The sequence below is a fragment of the Sceloporus occidentalis genome, unplaced genomic scaffold, assembly GCF_023333645.1.
Source record: "Sceloporus occidentalis isolate IW3139 unplaced genomic scaffold, rSceOcc1.0.p SCAF_11, whole genome shotgun sequence".
Classification (NCBI taxonomy): Eukaryota; Metazoa; Chordata; class Lepidosauria; order Squamata; family Phrynosomatidae; genus Sceloporus; species Sceloporus occidentalis.
In genome coordinates, this window is record NW_028316991.1 from 9,498,486 (window position 1) to 9,519,687 (window position 21,202).

The 21,202-nt window shown below is 40.4% G+C and overlaps 1 protein-coding gene across 1 annotated transcript in view; it reads left to right on the forward strand.

Annotated features, from left to right (window-relative positions):
- Positions 1-1,368: 1,368 nt before the first annotated feature.
- Positions 1,369-21,202, forward strand: part of LOC149305533 (2,4-dienoyl-CoA reductase [(3E)-enoyl-CoA-producing], mitochondrial-like) — a 28,045-nt gene continuing 8,211 nt past the window's right edge. Inside the window, exons 1-6 of the mRNA XM_089477557.1 lie at positions 1,369-1,517; positions 5,965-6,061; positions 16,530-16,602; positions 16,833-17,028; positions 17,367-17,424; positions 18,133-18,219. Of these exons, the coding sequence (XP_089333683.1) occupies positions 1,369-1,517; positions 5,965-6,061; positions 16,530-16,602; positions 16,833-17,028; positions 17,367-17,424; positions 18,133-18,219 (660 nt within the window). The remainder of the gene's footprint in view (positions 1,518-5,964; positions 6,062-16,529; positions 16,603-16,832; positions 17,029-17,366; positions 17,425-18,132; positions 18,220-21,202) is intronic.

Consider the following 21,202-nt stretch of genomic DNA (forward strand, 5'->3'; position numbering starts at 1 on the left):
TACTTAATATAATATTCTGTATATAATAATTACTCATTTCCAACCACAAATTCAAATGCTTTGGAAAGTCACTGATGGATTAAATTTATTAGTGGTCATTATATTGCTGTCTCTCACCTGATTTATGAATTAGCAGCATTCGCTGTAGGTAATGTAAAGTTTATGCGTTTTCATCCGAGGAATGTGTCTGGCTGCTGGAACATTATGGATGTTTTCTCTTCAAACATGTTCTTCTGCAGAATACATATATATGGTCCATTTGTATTGGGAGGAGACATGTTTGCAGGGTGCTTGTCAGCTGTTCCTGGCCATTTTGGGGCTTATTCGCTGAGTTCATGGTGCTTATTGGAGGGCCAACTCTGGCCAACTTGCAGAGTTGGCTCTTTGTAATGCATGGTTAATATGGCGAGTTTAGATTTTGCAGCACCTCTCACTTTTAATTGAACAAACACAATTAAATTATATATATATATATATATTTACAGTATATATAATACTTAATGTGCTAAAAAATCTTTCAATCTTTCAAAGTTTGTGGCTTGTGACAGGGTTCATAAAAAAAGAAGATAAACTTGTGCTTATGTTATTGCCCTTGATGTGAGCTTCCAGAAAATATATACTTTTATCTATTTTGACACTTTATATCGGTTTTACCATAAAATGTAACAATTGTACCATTTTTATAAACAAAAAAATCAAATGACAGTTTTGTGTTATTACCAATTTATATTTATATTTTGTCGAGTGAGGAGGAAAATAAGCTGAAAGGGCCAATTTAGCCCTTTGTGAACAATTTTGGACTGGCCCAGGAAGGTAGTAAATGCAGTCTGCTCTGCGGGTGAGGCAAAAGATGGGGTGCATGTATGTGTGTTAGCATAGACGTGTATGCATAAGTGTGTGTGAGCATGAGTGTGTACACTAATGTTACAAAGTTACATAATAAATAAGGTTGAAAAAAGACCTAGGTCCATCAAGTTCAACCCTTCTACCTAACCTTCCTACTCTTGATCCAAAAGAAGGCAAAAAAAAAACCTTACTGACTCCAAGAGGCAATCGGATTTCTCCTTGGATCAAGAAGCTCTAAAATATTAATGTTTTTCTATTTATAGCCCTGTATATCATGACTTTCTAAAAAAATATCCAGACCCCTTTTGAAGGCATCTAATGTATTTAATAGAACCAACTCCCTTGGCAGTGAATTCCATACCTTTATTGCCCTTAGGGCCGGCCCTACCATGGAGCAGACTGAGGCAATTGCCTTAGGCGGCCCAAGCGCCGTTTTTTTCCGCATTCCGATGCGGCTATCGGTTTTAAAACAGCTGTAAAACCGCCTCCGTTTAATCATTTGAAAGCAGTCGGCTTGCCTGCATGCCGATCAGTTCGGCTCTTCGTCCCGCCCCCTTGAAGATGCACCGTGACGCTCAGGGGCTCACGCAGAACAGTTGCTTGTCACTGCGTGACAAGGAGAAGATCTGGAGGGAGAAGCGCACGTCACAGGAAGATAGCCAGCAGAAAAAGTAAGTATTTTTTTAAAAATAAATAATTGAGGTGATGGGATGGAGTCATGGAGAGACATATTCATGCCCCTAGAGCAGGGGCGTCCAACATGCGGCCCGTGGGTCAAATGCGGCCCGCGAGACCTGGAGGTGCAGCCTGTGTAAGATCGGCAGCCAGGGCAACCGATTTACGCGGGCCGCACCTCAAGCCCTGCTACAAAAAGAGCCCTGCTACTTACCTGTGGGAGGGTCTTTTGTAGTGCACAGAGGAAGCAGAACCCAGCAGAGTTCATGGGACATCACATGACTCTGCTCCAGTCCTGCTTCCTCTGTACAGTACCAGAGAACGCAGAGGTAGGCTGCGCCCCCTGCTGAAGTCTGTGAGCGGCATCGAGGGAGCTGCAGTGCAGGTAAGGGGGTGGGGAGGGTGTTTGAATGAGTATGCGTGATTGAGGGAATGAATCTGTGAATTAATGAGCATATGAATGAATGAGTGTGCGTGTGTGTGATAGCATGTATGTGTAAGTGCTGGAACCTAGGCATGATGGGACTGTGATTACTGTTAGCAATCACACTCCTATCATGCCAAGTCAGCCAGTACATGCTGAAACCTAGCTAGCTACCCCCCTTGTGTATTGATGCTGCCAGCAGTATGGGGTCTGCACATCACTTACAGCAACCCTGTACCAGCATGTACTGGCTGACTTGGCATGATAGGAGTGTGATTGCTAACAGCAATCACAGTCCTATCATGCCAAGTCATATTGTTAATTTTTTTGTCCAATTACGGTGTATTACCTACTTTTATTAAAAATTTGAGTTTTTATTATTATTTTTAAAGGTGGGGGTCATTTTCGGTTTTGGCTAAGTGAACCCTGAATGTTTTGGTCCAGAATTTTCATTTTGGTGCATCCCTAGCATAAATAGAACTATTTCATTTTTAATTATCCTGAATCCTGAATTTGTAGTCACAAAACTTTCTAGGACCAGAAATCAGTGAGAGGAAAAGTAAAGGTTTTGTGTTATTTACTTTATTTTAATCTGCATTTTTTATTAACCCCTTGACTGCTAACGACGGCATGGTGACGTCGCTAGCAGTCCCAGTCAGGTGCTAACTACGGCACCATGCCGTCGCTAGCACTCTCCTACCTTTATGGAGGTCTGTGGACCCCCATCACCACCTACCCCGGCGATCTGCCCCTCACACTGAAGGGCATCACCGGGGCCACCCGATCCGGCCGGTGACGGCACGCGCAATGACGCGATGACGTCACCGCGCAACTTTATTAATAACTGACAATTGTCAGTTAAAGCGGTATGGGGGCATGCTGCTTAAATGCCTGCAGCTACAGACCCCCAACATATACCATTGGAAAGGTAATCGCCTCACCTTTCCAATGGTATAATGCTTGTGAAAAAAGAATAAAAAATATTAAGTAAAAAAAATAAAAATGTACAAAAAAAGTAAAAAAAATGATTTGGGGGTCTCTAAAGGCAGATAAATAAAGATCAAAATTGCCTAGAGACCCCCAAATTAAATTATCTAAACATAAACTAGTCTAACTTTAAAAAAAAAAAAGTTTAAGTATTCTAGCTAAATAATCACTGTGGTAGGCAATGTTACCACAGTGATCATATAGCTATGAAAAAGTCACATTCCCTTTTTAAAAATGGCCGATACTAAATTTTAACCCCATGATCCCTTTGACCATGGGGTTAAATTTAGCCAATGGTAGGGGGAGACAATTTTTGAAATCCTGATGAACTGCAAATATTATTAAAATCAGCCATTTAGCCTGTGCGGTACGTGAGTAACCATCTCATCCCTAGAGCTCCTTGCATTTGTAAAAGTGATTTTTTTTTCTCCCTTTACCATCATTTCTTTGGGATTGTAAGGGGAAAGAATGGTGTGTGTGCGTCTGTGAGTGAATGTATGGAAAGTATGGTGTGTGCTTCTGCGAGTGAATGGAGATATGAAAGGCGTGTGAATGGTCAGTAATTAGGGTTGAAGCCTTGACGTGGCATTACTGCTCACGTAAGAAGTTAAATTATGGCACAAAAAGTACATATTTGCAAAAACTACACCCCTTGGCGCATCAAATGAGGGGATGCATGTGTTTCTAGAACAAACCTGGAGTGCGCAAGACACAAATGAACATGTCGCTATGGTTAGAAAAAACATATTTTCTAGCCAAAGCGACATATTCCATCATTATTTGTGCACTCAACTTTTGTCCTAGAAATACATGTAGCCCCTCATTTGAAGCGCCAAGGGGTGTAGTTTCTTGAAATGTGTACTTTATGTACCCTAATTTAACTTCCCAGATGTCTAGACCACTTTAACTTCAGATATGGCAGATTGGAGAATCTTGTCAAAAATTGTCTTAAAACATTTAGGGGTGATGCCTGCAATTAGACAGCTCTAGACAGCTGGAAAGTGAAATAATGGTACATAAAGTATACATTTTCAGAAACTACACCCCTTGGCGCATCAAATGAGGGGCTGTATGTATTCGTAGCACAAGACTGGAGTGCGCAAGACATAAATGAACTTGGCGCTTTTAACTTAATTTTTTTTTATTTTTATAAGTGTGATATTCATTTATTTGTTGTGCACGTCAGATTTGTGATACAAATACAAATAAGACCTCATTTGCTGCGGCTGGGGGTGTAGTTTCTAAAAATATATAGTTTTGTTGGCATATTTTAACATCCCAGGCAGCTAGAGCTGTTTAATTGACGCCAGCCATGCATTAAATGTAAAGATGTCTTTTGTGATAGTCTAATAAATTTAACTTTTAGCAATAAAATATTAGAAAAACACAGTCTACTGTTCTCAATTTCTGTTTATTTTAGACCGGTTACCTACTACAAATATTTAGCAGCACAGCTTTTAATATTAGAGTTAAGAAAAATAAAATTACAAACTAGTTTTTATTGAGTCGGAAGTGAAAAATTACAATTTTTTCCCCATTTTTGGCTATATTTTGCAAACCTGATGAGACATACAAAAATTGTATATTTGGAATCTGCTGGGTGTGCTGAAAAAAACAATATATAGTTTGTATAGTTTATTCCCAAGAAATTTACTTATAAACGCGTTTAAACGTGAGATGCACCAAAATGCCGAAAACCAGCTTAGCACCAGGGTGGGAAATGGCTTAGCAGCCAAGGTTAAAGCCCATATTTTCTCACAGTGAAAAATTAGTGCGTCCCGCGCACGTATACAATTCTGATGAAGTGGCCCACTGTAGAAAAAACTTGGACGCCCCTGTCTTAGTAGCTTATCCCATCCTGATGTGGCTGAGCCTGTCCTGGTGTGTGTGTGTGGGTGTCAGTATGGCAAGAGTCTGTCCTGGTATGTTTGGGTGTCGGTGGCAGAGCCTGTCTTGGTGTGTGTTTGGGTGTCAGTGTGGCAGAGCATGTCCTGGTTTGTGTGTTTGGGTGTCGGTGTGGCGGAGCATGTCCTGGTGTGTGTTTGGTTATCTGTTTCCTGGCACTTTACTTACTGTAGGGAAAAATAGAACTTTGTAATTTTTATTTATCCAGAGACAACTTAAATTGGTTCTTCGGAGTTTGTGAAACACGATTGCTCATTTAATTATAGAGGGGGCTGTACACCACACATACAGGGGGGGGGGCAGCACTTCACACTTCCCCCCAGGCAGCACAATGTCTTGGGCCGGCCCTGATTGCCCTCACTGTAAAGAATCCCTTCCTTTGTCGTCTATGAAATCCCCGCTCTTCCAGTCTCAGAGGGTGACCTCTTGTTCTTTGTACATTTATGGTAATGAACAGGTCAACGAAGAGCTCTTTATATTGGCCCTGCATATATTGATATGTTATCATATCCCCTCTGAGACGCCGTTTTTCTAGCATATATAATTTTATCTTTTTTTAGTCTCTCTTCATAACTAGTATCTCCCATGTATGTGTGTAATCATGAATGTGTAAATGCATGTGAGCATGAATGTTTATTTGTAAGTGTGTATGAGAGGGAGTATGTGTTAACATGAGTGTGTAAGTGTGTGTTAGCATGTATGCATGTTAGCGTGCACATGTGAGTTTCTGCATATGTGAATGTGTATAAATGTGAGCCAGTGCGTATGTGAGGGGGGCTAGGCCCCAATTGGCTTTACTTGCCAGAAGGTGGCAGACCTCCCCCTGCATCCACTTACTTTCTTACCCAAGATCCCTTTTCAGATCCAAATATTTGGAGTTGACGCGCCAAAAAAAAAGTGACATGCAAGTTAAAAAATGACTAAAAAAAAACCATTGTGTGTGTCTGTGCAGTTTGGAGCAGTACCTGTGTTTAAAACGTGTAAATATAGTTATTTGTACTTCGTTGCATTTCCACAAAGAGATACAGAACGCAAGGTCACTCAAGCTAAGGCTCAGCTCTCTTACCGCGCCTCACAATATAAGTGTTCGTCTACCTGCTGTACAATAAAGTTGTATTCTTTTGAAGTCTCTGTAATCGGCGATATCTTGCTATGGCGGCAACTTTAGCAGCTTTTGTGCGTCCAGCTCTGCTACGGACAGCACGGTCGTGTCAGGATGTCAGGGTAAGGCTGCTTACGGTCACCCCTTCCAAACGGCCCTGTAAGATTTAACTTACCGGTGCACACTTTATCTTTGCCGTGTATTTATGTAAAACGCTAGGTACTGCTTATTGGCCGTATTTAAAGTACGACCCGCCATGTTTAATGTGGGCAAACGTTATGTAAGGTCACCGACGGATAGGACTTGTCACTTTAACCTATCCAAAATGCCTTCATAACTTATCTTATAGGAGCACGAGACGTTTAGTGCATTTAACCTCCTTGACTGACCCACAGACGTATTTAAAGTTGTAACTTCTTACACTGAGTCCCTGATGATGCCTTTTTGTATTATATATAATATTGTAACATCTAGATGGGTTATCAAAACAAATTGGCTAGTCTCTAAAACCTCCTTTTAATTTGACTCTGTGATCTGCTGATTGTTTTCTATTAATTAAGAATCTGCTGATTCAGTATAAATGCGTTATGGCGGCTTTTGGGTCCGTACAGCGCTGGTATATTCACGATGAAACTTGGTCTTTTGTGCAGAAATGGGCAGTTAAGTTTTGTTAAAGCTTCTGTTCTACTGCCATTGTGGAATTGAATAGTTACCTTGTTAAAGCTTCTGTTGTACCTTCTCTGTTGAATTTAACTTTCATAACCAAATGCCACATTTGAAATCTTATTCCAGTTCTGTCAAATTCCCAAACTTTTTGTCTGAATTGACTTTGTAGCAGTGTTACAGTTTTCCTGACTCATTATTACTGATGTTTTTCTAACATTCAGAATAAACACAAAATTAACAGACTATTAGGTTAAGGGGGATGAGACAAGGAGGTAAGGCACTTCTTGGGTAATGATGATTTGGTTGTAGTAAACATATGGTTTATTTTAAGACTAAGAGCATACATTGCGCACCTCTTTGAGCAGGTGGGTTTTAGTGAGTATTGAAAGGTGGTATAAATAGGAAAATGACAGAACAAGGTAGGAATTTCCAAAGATTAGGTGCAGCAGCGTTCCCAGAGGCATGCAAGAGAAGAGGTGCTGGAGATTGAGGAAAGATGCAAAATCACGGGGAGAACACAGATTGGGGTTAAGAGTATTTTATGATGTAAGGCAGGGGTGTCCAAGTTTTTTCTGCAGTGGGCCACTTCATCAGAATTGTATACGTGTGAGGGCCGCACTCATTTTTTACTGTGAGAAAATATGGCCTTTAATAAAATATGCAGATTAAAATAAAGTAAATGACACAAAACCTTTACTTTTCCTCTCACTGATTCCTGGGCCTAGAAAGGTTTGTGACTGCAAATTCAGGATAATTAAAAATGAAATAGTTCTATTTATTCTAGGGATGCACCAAAATGAAAATTCTGGACCAAAACATTCACGGTTCACTTAGCCAAAACCAAAAATGACCCCCCACCTTTAAAAATAATAATAAAAACTCACATTTTTAATAAAAGTAGGTAACACACCACAATTGGACAAAAAAAATTAGCAATATGACTTGGCATGATAGGAGTGTGATTGCTAACAGCAATCACACTCCTATCATACCCAGGCAACCAGTAAATGCTGGTACCTAGGCATGATGGGACTGTGATTGCTGTTAGCAATCACACTCCTATCATGCCAAGTCAGCCAGTGATGTGCAGACTGCTGGCAGCATCAATACACAAGGGGGCAGCTAGCTAGGTTTCAGCATGTACTGGCTGACTTTGCATGATAGGAGTGTGATTGCTAACAGCAATCACAGTCCCATCATGCCAAGGTTCCAGCACTTACACATCCATGCTATCACACACACACTCATTCATTCATATACTCATTCATTCACAGATTCATTCCCTCAATCACGCATACTCATTCAAACACCCTCCCCACCCCCTTACCTGCACTGCAGCTCCTCGATGCCGCTCACAGACTTCAGCAGAGGGCGCGGCCTCCCTCTGCGTTCTCTGGTACTGCACAGAGGAAGCAGGACTGGAGCAGAGTCATGTGATGTCACGTGAGCTCTGCTAGGTTCCGCTTCCTCAATGTAGTACAGAAGACCCTCCCACAGGTAAGTAGCAGGGCTCAAGGTGCGGCCCGCGTAAGATCGGTTGCCCTGGCTGCCGATCTTCCGCGGGCCGCACCTCGAGGTCTTGCGGGCCGCATGTTGGACGCCCCTGATGTAAGGGATGAGACATACAGGATGTGATGCGGAGGGCTCTGAGACTAGTAATGGAAAAGAAAGAGGAGATGATGATTAAGGTAGTACAGCTTTTACCCAGGAGAGAGCCATGTAACAGACACCATAGGAGTGAAGGGTTTCCAGGAAAAGGACAACTGGAACTTCAATGTAATATTTAAAAGGAAGCCGTTTGTAACAAAATAATAGATCCATCATCTTTTGGCTACCATGTACCAGTCCATATGTACTGAACTGTACAGGTATTTGACTACTCAGAGACATAAGATCCACTAGGAGCTAGTTTTTTTTTTATTGTAGTGTGTTATAAACCAGTCTTACAAGGGGGTTCGGAATGGTTTGGAGTGGAGAAAGGCGGTAGTGGATAAGGCTAAAGAGTTTTGGGTAGTAGTCTCATGAGGAAATAATTTGAGACATTTCCCAGGAACTGGGCGTGAGGTTCAAACATCAGATGTCCTTTGAGGTATAGGATTTGACCTTGGGGATAGACTCCAAAAAGGGGGGGGGGATTTGTTCCCGTAGTCCCTTTTTGTAATGTTCTGTTTATGTGAAGAGAAGTAATATCCGCTAGGGGGCAGTGTTGTTTTAATTGTACCATGTTACACAAATCTGAATTTTCTTCCAGTATATTTTAATTTATATTAGCACTGTAATAAACCATGTGCAAGTTCCCATACATATTAAAATAAAAAATGTACGCCGCAAATAATGTTTTATAAGAATCAATTATTCATCCTGAAATGTATTTCGGAGACCAGCAGTTAAATAATGTTTGCTGCCCTTGTGTTGTCACAGGTTGTGTGAATGAAACTGGTCATATGGGTCAGCATGCGCAGAATATACTGCACTTCCCCTGAGTGCCGGGGTCAGACCGGTACCTGCCACGTCTGTAACGAGTGAATGAACAGACCTACACTTCTGAGTCTGACTCTTCGGGGTTTCTGTACAGTTTGATGAGCTGAGCCCAGAGTCTTGGACTCCGGCTCAGCTGATGCGACAATCCAGCTCAACAACGTTTAATGAGCCTTTCACTCAATAATTCTGCTCTAACATAGTGTTCATGATTCCGCAGTATTTCTGAGAGTATGCGGTCGTTTTGGGGACATGAAATAACTTAACAAATATTTTCCTTGCGCTACAAAGCTTTTAACTAAACGCTTCATTGCCTTGACTCTATTTTATAATTCACCTTCCAATTTAATCAAAAGCTTTTTGACAGGCCTGGTATTTTCCCTTAAACGGGGAAAAAAAGGTTCTTGGTAACCTGCTTAATGTCCAAGCATAAACATATTGGGTTGGATTTAGCTGACTTAACATGGTACTTAAGGTTATATACCATACTCATTGTACAACGCAACGGAATATGATGGTGCTATATAAAACAACAATAAATAATAATAATCAGGGCTGACTAATGCTGTGCAATTGGGAGCCAAACATATTTGAGTTTCCAGATTTCTTTCCGATGAAGTTCAAAGTCAAGGTGGCTTCCTGGTTATTTATTTAAAGATTGTGTTTTGCTTCGCTGGTTCAGTTCCCCAGAGGTGTTCTGTATTTACAAATCTCTAATGGTAATATCTTCCTTTGTGTTATATGCAAGCAAAGTGACGCAGTATTGTAACATTTATTAGTATTTATTAGTGTTCTGTATTAACTACAGCATCTCACAATTTTAAGGAACCCTCAGATTCATTGCATTATATTTCATATTCCTTAACATCCACACAACAGAATTTCATTTGATGCAGATTTATATAAAGAAAAAGACTTTTCAGAGCAGATGTAGAAAAGTAATCTCCCGTTAACTCCTTGTTGGAGAGTCTGCGCATGATGAAACTTCCTAACTTTAGTTATAAGAATAAGGACTTGTAAGTCAATTGGACTTTTCTCCTTACAGACTATTCTCCATGCTCGCAATGAATATCATCTTGAGTGTTAAGCGTATAAAGCGACTCACTCTGAACTGAGTGATTTAAAGGGATGGATCCTGAAATCACAATCTAAAGGCTTCGAGGGGTCCCTCTTCAAATTTCAAACACCTGTGTCCAAGTTGCAGAATATTTTAATGCAAAGAAAAGCTAATAAAGTCAAGTGTGATACAATGGATTATGACCTACAGCAAGTGTAAATCTATTCCTAAGAAAACATACAATACAGGTAAAAGGGTCAGCTTCTCTGGTGCTGACTCCAGGGACTCATCCTTGGCTACTTCAGGAGCTTCATCAATGTCCCCATTACCCTGTGATGAGAGGGAAAAACAAACTTTCCGTTTCTAATGGAATATCTTCATAGGCGTACAGAGGCCCTTTATCACTCCCATCACCCCTGTGTTCCGATGGCACGTTGTGTTCGCTGATCTAAGTTTAAAAGGCTAATTGATCGTTGGGAAACGTTCTTTCAATTATGATACGGCTAAAAAAAATTCCTTGTTTTCCATGAACGGTAGTGTATATCCAACAGAGAGGCTAAAAGTTAATCTGGTGGAAAAATGTATGCATGATATAGTTTGCTGAAGACTTGCAACAGGGTTGATGTTACTGGAGGGAGAAGCCAAATGGCAAATGATTTCGGTTAAGTGGAAAAATGGTCAGAGCTGTGGGAACTGATGTTTAATGTGGATAAATCCAAAGTAATGCATCTAGGGCATATAAGGAGTATAGAATATTTGATACTGTCCTAACCTCAACGTGTGACGAAAGGTATTTAGGGGTAATTAATTCTGAGAATTTAAAGGTAGGCAGACAATGCAGTAGAGCAGCAGGTAATGCTAGAAGAATGCTTGGTTATATAGGGAGGTATTAGCAGTAGAAAGAGGGAAGAGCTCATGCCGTTGTAAAGATCACTGCTGAGACCTCACTTAGTGATGGGGGGATAAGACAAAAAAACAAATACTTCAAGGGAATCAACACGATAAAGGAGGAGAGTATATTTAAAAAAAAAATAAAAAATAGAAAAACTACCGCAGCTAGAGGACATAGTCTTAAATTAGCGGGTCTAAAAGTAATATTAAATAGTAAAGTTGTGGATACATGGGATGGCCTTCCAACAGAGGTTGGTAGAGGTTAGAACAGTTAAGTAGTTTAAGCATGTATGGGATAGGCATAAGGCTTTCCTTGATATAAGCTACGGCCAAGGACTAAAGAAAGTATTCAGAAATCTGCAGACCCGTTCTATAAGGTTATCCTGAGCATTAGGTAAGGCCAAGGACTATGTGGCCTGCTTTCAAACTTCTGTTCCGCTGTCCCCATCCTGAGTTTTTGTGGGCAGTCCTGATTTTCAGGCACTATCTCACTGTCCTGTGTAGCTGCTTCTCCATCCCGCTTTTACGGGCAGTGGGAATCTGGAGGCATTTGGTGAGCTCCTCTGATCCCCGTTGCAGCTTAATTTCGCGAGGTGGGTCTTTTTGAGTAAGATGGCAGGTGGTCACTACTCCGGCTCTGCCATTTCTGCACCCGTGGGTGCCACTCGGGCCACTTGCCCCAGCACCGCTGTCACCTCAAATGTTGGGGTTAGATGAGCAACTTTCACTTTTAATGGAGACACTGCACCTGCTTTTCATAAATGCAAGAAAATATGTAGAGAACCGTAATTGCAGCTATATAAACCTGAAAACTAACATTTAGACACTGTATGATGACACTTGTCTGCACCACGTGTTGTAAGAAGAAAGAAAAATCAAAAATAAAAACATGCCCAATAATTCTTTAGTTTAGATAGACTTTAACTGGCTTAATCTCCGACACGAGACACGGCGCCTCTTACTTATACCGGATTTTATGAGCTCACCACGTTTGGGTATCTTGAATCTCGATGAAAATGATTCAGCTACTATATATACATACACATACAGTGTGTGTATATTTATTATATATAATTTCAACCTAACGTGACACGTATGCTTTTTCTTTTTAACATTATGCCATGTTTCTTCCCTCTTTTTCGGACTTGACATTTGCTATCCTCCTCGTGGTTATAAAACGGCACGTAATACACTTCTTACCTCCCAATTTGTCAAGCTGTACCTGCACATGACAGGGCAGGAGATTATTCCGGAATTCATTTCCCCTCGCCGTATGAGAAATAAATTATGCATGGCTGTCAGTAAACCTGTTTTTTTGCACAACGTCATATTGGAACTACTTTGGACCTTATTGCCGTTGTATTTTAATTTGGGTGCCTGACCTTGGAATTTTTGCAACTTTTTAAATAGGGGCACTTTTTTATTGTAATAAATACCCCAGGGTTTATGTTAAAGTTTCTAAAAATAAGATGATAATAATAATATTCAGTATAATCGCCTCTTTCTGACATTCTCTGAGAAAACATAAAGTGTGTTTATATAGATATACCGTATTTGCTCGATTTATAAGACGACCCCCCAAATCTAAATATTAATTAAGGGGGAAAAAAAAGCCTGAGTATAAGACTACCCTATAGGAAAAAAGTTTAACCAGTAAATGTTAATTCATCTAAACTATTTTTTTTTTTAATAAAAGCTATGATTGAGAAAAATATTTTGGTTTTATTTCCTTCTATTTTCCAACCTGACCCCCAGGTATGCACATCTGCCCCAGAAATGCCTTATACCCCCTATATGCCACTGTGCCCCATGATAAGCCTTTTAACCCTCTAAATGCCACTGTGCCCCATGATATGCCTTTTGACCCCCTATGTGCCACTCTGCCTCCAGAAATGCCTTATACCCCTATATGCCACTCTGGCATTTAGAGGGTTAAAAGGCATATTATGGGGAAGAGTGGCATATAGGGAGGTTTAAGGCATTCAGGAGGCAAAGTGGCGTATAGAGGGTTAAAAAGGCATTTCTGGAGGCAGAGTGGCATTAAGGGGGTTAAAAGGCATTTCACAGAGCACTCTGCCTCCAGAAATGCCTTATGCCCCCCATTTAACACTCCCCCGGCTCCCCCCAACTTACCGGTGCTTCTGACTTCCCTGTCATGTAGCTGGGGCAGCGTGTAGATCCCACGCACTTACGCTGCAGCCGAAAGGAGGTGTGGCTAGCAGCGGGGGTTGTCTGCGTCCATCGCGCAGACCTTCCCCGACTGTCAGAGATCAGAGTTCCCCGCACCGGCACCGGTGTGGGGAACTCTGATCTCTGACAGCCGGGGAAGGGCTGCGCAATGGACGCAGACAACCCCCGCTGCTAGCCACGCCTCCTTCCTGCTGCGTAAGTGCGGGGAGACAGGAGGATCCAGGTCCCCTGCAGCTGCGGGGGATCTGAATCTTAGTCGTCTCAGAGTCAGACCTATTTGAGGTCTGATTATAAGACGACCCCGATTATAAGACGAGGGGTATTTTTCAGAGCATTTGCTCTGAAAAAAACCTCGTCTTATAATCGAGGAAATACGGTAATTCCTTGTCGTCGATATTCAAGATACCCAAACGTGGTGTGCTCATAAAATCCGGTATAAGTAAGAGGCGCCGTGTCTCGTGTCAGAGATTAAGGCAGTCTTTATTTTTTCATACACGGGAACGAAGCTTTATTGGGTAGTTTTCCACGTTCATGATGCTGATTTGTACCCCTTGGGTGTATTTCTGAGGAATACATGTTTTATGTATAAGAGGTTATCCATTTTTTATCTTCCTCAAGTGAGAATGTTGTCATTTATATCAAATTGTGCTTATTTTCCGGAGGCTAGCGCAGGCTCAAAAGTGAGTGCACCACTCCGACATCATACCAGAACTACAATTCCCATAATGCTGTAGTAAGGGAGTGTGCCCATGACCAGTTGAACTGCTGCAAGGGCGTGGCTACCACTAAATTACACTTTGTGGGAAGTCACCAAATATTTAATATCTTTCCACATTCTTCTCATTCTAAAATGTTTACATATAATGAAAGAAAAAGCTAGTTCAGATTATTGAGATGAAAATGTTATCAAACCAGCACCTGTCAACTGACTTGTATTTGCAGCAATCTGTTAACATGTGTGCGCTCATCAGTAGGCTGCAAATATTTGCAATTCCCATGGTCCTGGGGTTAACATTTGTCTCTTTAAGCTTAGTTGCTTTGTCACAAAATCTATTAATAACCCTGACAATGGTGGCAGCTGGTTATCCATCATATGGAAGCAAGTGCATAAACTACATATTTCCATTGAAAGGTAGCTGCCACATACCAGATTGTTCCCAGTTCTTTTATACACAATATTTTTATCATGGTTGTCACGGTCAGGACTACTTGCCAAGCCGTGACTGTGTGGAGGGCGTGGGCATGAAGGGGTTAATAGCACCAGGCCTCTGGATTTACTAACTTGACCCCTTAACAAGGCATAAGCTATACCAAATTCACCCCCAAATCCTGCCTGTATCCCCCCAGGTAGTCTGCCACCACTCACGATTTTGATACCGGATTCGTGAGAAATCCGAATTAGAACCTTTATCTCTATATATATATCAACCCACCCCGGGCAACTAACATATATATATATATATATATATCTCCTGTAAAACTTAATAACAATATGGTAACGTGTTATCCTCTCTTAGGGTTTGTGGATATCGATACTAGAGCCCAAAGACAGACTTGGATTATGAATATTTTAATAACAAAAAGACAAAGATTACACAGTGCCAGAATTACAAAAACAAGACATACAAAATAAAAGTAAAACAGCAAACAGTTCTTAAAAACAATAGGACTTAAACACAGGACCCTCACTCACGAGTTTCTCCAATAAGTAGGCCTGTGGGAACTCCTTAAGTCCAGATGGATTCTTACGATGTTGTTCCGATCAGAGTATATCATGGAGTTCTGCTTTGAGGTCGCTGCTTTGTCCCTAAATCAGACTTTTGCAAGCAAACGCCCCTCTGACCACATGACTGATTATATGACACCATCCCCAAGAATCGGGTCCTATCTTTGATGTGCCAATAAGTTATGGTGGGGTAAAGGTGATGGAAACCCCTCCACTTAAGATAGGAATGGAATTCCTATAACTCAGGGTCCTTATCTGTTAGGCCATGAATCACCACAGGGGTCCTTTGGGAAGATGACACCTCTAGCCAGAACAGATACAGAGGGCATTCACAAAGAAACACATTAAATCAACCTCAGATTAACTCATTGAATGCTTAAACAAAGAAACTAACCACCTCTGCTGGGTTACCCTTCCATGCATCCACTACGTTGAGTTAATCATGACAATGGTCTTCTGTGTTTTCATCAATGAAGAAGTGATATATAGGACAACTTCAAATACTATACTTGCTAACACTGCTGACATACACACTCGTGCTAACACCATAGCAGTACATGATAATAGAACTTAGTTAATTGACCTGACTATGGGTTCTGGGTCAGGCGGAAGTCTCTGTGCAGGGAGTGTTTCAGACTCGGGTCCAAGACATCTGCCGCAGCCTTGGATTTCTTTTTAGGCATAGAACTAGAATAGCAAACAAGGTCAGGGTAGCCGAGGTCATGAGACTGAATATGGGTCCAAGCAGGATACCAACTCATAAGACGGAAACGTTAACGGTTTATAAAGGTCCTTGATTGCTTGAAGAGCCACTGGTGTGTCAGAACATGCAGAGAGTTCAGTCACCTCCATCGCCACCTGATAAGTGCAACGTATCCTGTATGCGGGGTTTCTAGTTAGAATACACATGGTTTCTGACAAATGCGTATTCTGCTGCCATACAGTAACGCTCACACACTAACTTTAACATCATTCTCTCACACCTTATACATATACAAACACCATAACATGTTACATATGTGTTCTAACGTTTCTCCTCCTTTGACATAAACTTGCCTCTTGTGCTTTGTAAAAAGCATTGAAATACTTTGAGTGGCTTATCCCATCTCTCCTCTCTTCTTTCCTTGTCAGTGAGAACAGACCTTTCTGCCACATTACGTTATTAAATCTGATCTGTCCTGTATATCTAGGAGACTAGTGCTATAATAACATAAATTCACAAAGAGAAGAAGAGCGTTACAACTTACTGATTGCTAGATTTCAATGTTCACTGACCAATCATGGGGAACTGAAGGTCATTTTTTTTCAAATAACCTGCCACAAAAAATACATGTTTTTTTCAGTGAATTAATTCTGGTTATTTATACCGGATGTGACTTTTTCTTTAAACACCCAAAGCTTCAATGTGTTTTTGTGTTTCGTGCGTCAGAAATACATTTTATTGCTGTTTTCATCTCCTTTGTTACGAACCTGAATTCCTAAATTTAGAGTAGAAAACAAAACCGGATTGAAATTATATAAATGATGTATGTGCTCATTATTTTGGTGGTAAACTTTCTGATTTCCCTTTTCTATTGTTAAGATGCGTCTTCCTGTATCATTTAGTTTTTCTAATGAGTTTATTGCAATTTTAAAACCCAAGCGCTGGTTCGCTTTTGAAATACGCAACGCCAACTAGACAATACAGATTGAAATGAACATCTGAGGTTTAAAATTGTTGTAGGATACAACCCACTATCTGCTTGGGGCTTTGTCTTAAATAAATTCAAGGAAGATGCTCTTATGATTAAGGAGTTTTAGGTTTTATTTCCATTTGGGAACTATAGTATGCCCAAAGTAGTGCGTTACGTTCGTTGTTTTGTTTGGTTTTAATAGGTATTCAGCAATGGAACCCTAGTTCTATCAAATGAAAACAAGGAGCCTGCCCAAGCCAAGTTCTTCCCTCCTCTCATGAATGCAATGCTGCCTCCTGATGCGTTCAAAGGAAAAGTGGCGCTTATCACAGGTGGTGGCACGGGTCTCGGAAAGGGGATGACAACCGCCTTATCTAGACTGGGAGCTGAATGTGTGATATCTAGCAGGTAAACATTTTAGATTTATAGACTCCTCTGATGTGTCCGCGTACCTCCCATGCTGCTACATTGTATCCCCTAAACAAAGAACTGCTTTGGCTTCATATACATTAGTAGAAATGTACCAAACCTTTCTCATACAGTTTTAATACACTTTTATTATTGTTTGGTTTTAATCCTTTCAGTGCCAGCCTGAACTTGGCAAACTGGACCACGGTAGCCAACAACGCATCTCATACATTGCTGTGTCCCCTCTCTGCGATCTCTACAAACTGTAAACAAAAAAAAAAAAAATAATAATAATTTAGTTACTTTATAAACATTTCTTTTCCTTTTTGAACTTTCAGAAAACTAGATGTTTTGAAGCAAACAGCAGAGGAGATCACATCTCTAACAGGAAATAAGGTAATTTTTCTATTTTTGATAATCGTGTGCTCTTTTCAGTCTGTTTTTTGTATTTATTTCAGTGGCATAATAACACAAATTGTATTGTGATGAAGAGCAGAAGCATTATCAGTACAAACCATTTGCAAGATCAGACGTACTAAGTACAGCGTAGCGCGTGTCACATGCAGTGCAGACCCCATTTACACCGCAAAGTCAAGTGAACAATAACAGGAGATTGCATTGGCTTCCAGACAGAGGACGTAACATTTAAGGGAATAATGATGCTCAGATTTTGCTGACGATTCCTCTGGATACTACATTGCTAAGGCCATTTTTAAGTAGTCCAGTAGCAGGAACACTGTGTTTTTAGTGTAGAAAAAGTGGGTACTAATTTTATTTAATTACTTTAAAAATAAAGCTACCCAGCCTCTCTGTGCCCCGCAGGTCGGTTCCTGACACTGACTTTCTTGGCAGCTAATGAAGGACTATATATAGATGTGTCCTGTATCACATTAACGTTAGGTGTTCTGGAAAGGAAGGATTGTAAAGTTGAATAGATAAATAGAAAGTTAGTATTCACTAAGCTGACTTCAAAGTATCAGCTTTGAATAGAGATACACATCATCAAAAAAAAATAAAAAATTCTGTTGTCCTGTTGTGAATTTAGAAAATAATTTCTTATTACTATGCTATATTCTCTAATTTGTGAAATACCATCTTTTACAGGTTCATCCTCTCCAGTGTGATGTTAGGGACCCTGAATCTGTTAAGAAAGCAGTGGCAGAATTAATTAAAGTGGCAGGACACCCAGATGTAAGTATGTTTAGTAAAACAGTCACACATTATCTCCACATATTAAACTACATATTTCCGCTTAGCATGTTAAAGGACACTGCATTTACCAGTTAACTTTTGTTAACTACTTTTGTTAAATACTTACTGGAGTCCATTAAGTTCATTAAAGAATGTATCAGCAAAGTTATAGTTGATTATGCTCGTCCAAAATATTTTAATGTCATCAATATTACAATTTGTACTCTAGGGATAAGAATCACCCATGCACACCATGCACCCATAAATGAACCATGTGGTTCCATTTTATCAACCAGGATACATTCTTAGTAAATTTGGTGTGTGGGTGAAGTCTTCTTGGGTGACCGCTCAACAATCTTCAATCAGAGCCTCAGCTCTAAGATCGCCTCTGCCTCTAAGCTTCTCTTTCCTCTCTCTCTCTCTTTGCCTTATCTCTCAAATCAGGCAGAAGATGTGAAGGAATCCTCTCACACCTTTTATTTACAAACATTGAAACATTGTCAGATTGCTGTTGGCATCTATGACTCTAAAGGTGCAGTAGGGGTCCTTCTAAAATCATAATAAGCATGGCATCCCACAGTAGTCATCTTTATTATTTGCTAAGGTGTGTTGACTGTTACCATTCAGTTACAATGTTTGTTTGGACCTAAAGGTACTCAGCAAAGCATATTACAGGCAAATGGGTCATTTGTCTAAACATAAGCCTATTATTGACTTTCTGTATATGGGTACTGGTTGATACTCATGTTTAAAGCGATAACCTGGATTAAGATATTGGCGGTTATTATGCACACAGAAAATAAAAATGTGGATGTATTTTATAATTTTCCATGCCTCCCTAGTACACTCCTTGTTGTACCAAAATCTTTAGTTCTGATGCCTCAATGTTTGTGTCTTCCTGAAATATTTCCTTCTTTCTGCAGGGAGGGAAATGCCTTTCCTTTCTTATAACTGGCAGAGAAATGCCAATTAAAATAATTTTCTCAGCGAACTATATTTGTTTACTGCTGTACCCATTGTTTTATGTTGTTTCAGATTTTGTTCTGCTTCTCTCTCCCAAAGAGTTAAATGCAGCCATTGAATTCAGATGCATTATCCTACTCTTCAGACCCTCAGATGTGACTTTAATGCCACATTTACAGTTCCTTATTAACGTCTAGTATTTCTGATGAAAGCAAATGGACACTTCCCATTTACATGCATAAAGAGCTAATCAAAAATCTGATCCTGGATTCCCTGTACGTTACAAGACACGCTAACAACATGACAATGTATGAAATGCATTTCAAATACTAATTGGCTCATCCTTTTATCCAGCATGGAACTATGACCATGTATAAAGCATTCTTTAAAGACCTGGTAACATACTATCAGGCTAGTGGCATAATGGCTATAATTGACTGTATTGCAATTTAGGCTTATGCTGTCATTATGTGGGATAAAAGTAACGGTCTGTTAATTAAACAAGGACACCGGATAATCCCCAAAGGCTATAATTCATCCTGGCCAGCCGGCCTATTTCTAGCCTCCTAGAAGGCAACTCTTGTGACAGCCAACAAGGTCATGGGTTTTGTGCTTTTATCCAATATGGAAACTTCCAAGAAACCCTGACAGTTCTTTTTTTAAGTAAGTTATCCGGGCATGAATATGATCCAACCTGTGGCAGAGAAGCCTCATGAAAATGAACCAAAAAGTATGTTTTTTTCCATGTTACTGGCAAAAAAAGCCATAACTGACATAAACCCAAGTGACAGAAAAAAAAAAAACCTCTACTCAACAACCACCACCTCCCCAAACAAAGACTCAACAACAATGTGGGGGTGAAGAGGCTACAGCTTTAATTAAACATCAATCTCGCCAGCACCAATAACATACCACAAACATATTAACAACATGCCAGCCACAGCTGTGGGCGCATAATTAACCCCAATATTACCAAAGCCTCAGATAACCCATCAGGCCAATCTGGGCTTTCCATTCTTATTACAGCTCTTTCCAACCAGGCCAGTGAGGCAAAATATCTGCTGCTGTGACAACACTGAAGGAAAGAACGGACAGAAAAAAAACAACAAAACGTATCCACGCTACAATGCATTAACCCCATATTGTGACAGAATTGGGAAGGGAACGGAAGGGGGTTCATGCGTGAAGAGGGAGAATCACTCTGCTTTCCATGCTCCGACTGGGTGCTGGCATTGGGAGAAGACAAGATAAATGCCTCTCATGGCGTCCGTCCTGTGGCCTGGACAGTCATTCACCCAAAGCAAGTAACAAGCTCCAGGGCTCCTTTGGCTGCTGGATTCAGAAATTAAACCAACCTCTGAAAAAATAAGAATATATAATATTATATATGACCTTTTTATATTCTTATAATATGGTTAATTTGTTTGCCCCAAATCTTCTTCTAAAGCGAGGTATGGTGATGGTTTCAAAGGAAAAGCCTTTGTAATACTGCGGTGTGAAGGCTGTTAATGTCTATTTTGTTCTTGGGTTTTCAGGCTAAAGATTACAGAAACAGGTGTATTGTTTGATAATATTGCTCCAAATTCAGTCATGTTGTTATTGAGCGTGTTTGAACAAAATAACTCAAAGGTACTTCAGTGCCAAGTTATTTCAACAAAAGGAAAGGGAACGCCAGATGATTTTCCTTGCAAATCTTTAATTTGCATGACCTGTGTAGCCCAGCCTCTCCAGCCACTACATACAAACTATATATCCAAAGGAATGGGTTCTGCAAAGAGAACATTAAGGTTTCAAGACGCTGTCACAGAAATACATGATAAAGCTGCTATTTCTATATTTCACATGAGTGCTCGCCTTCCCCCGATCCTGCAAATTTTTTTGTGACCTGGAAGCCTCTTGCAGATTTGCACCTGTCGTGAAGCGGGCAATGTAATCGTGCAAATAGCTAAGCCACACATGGCATCAACCGTCTTTACGCAAGATATATGGCTGCAAAAATAGTGAAATGCTTCTTTTTGTG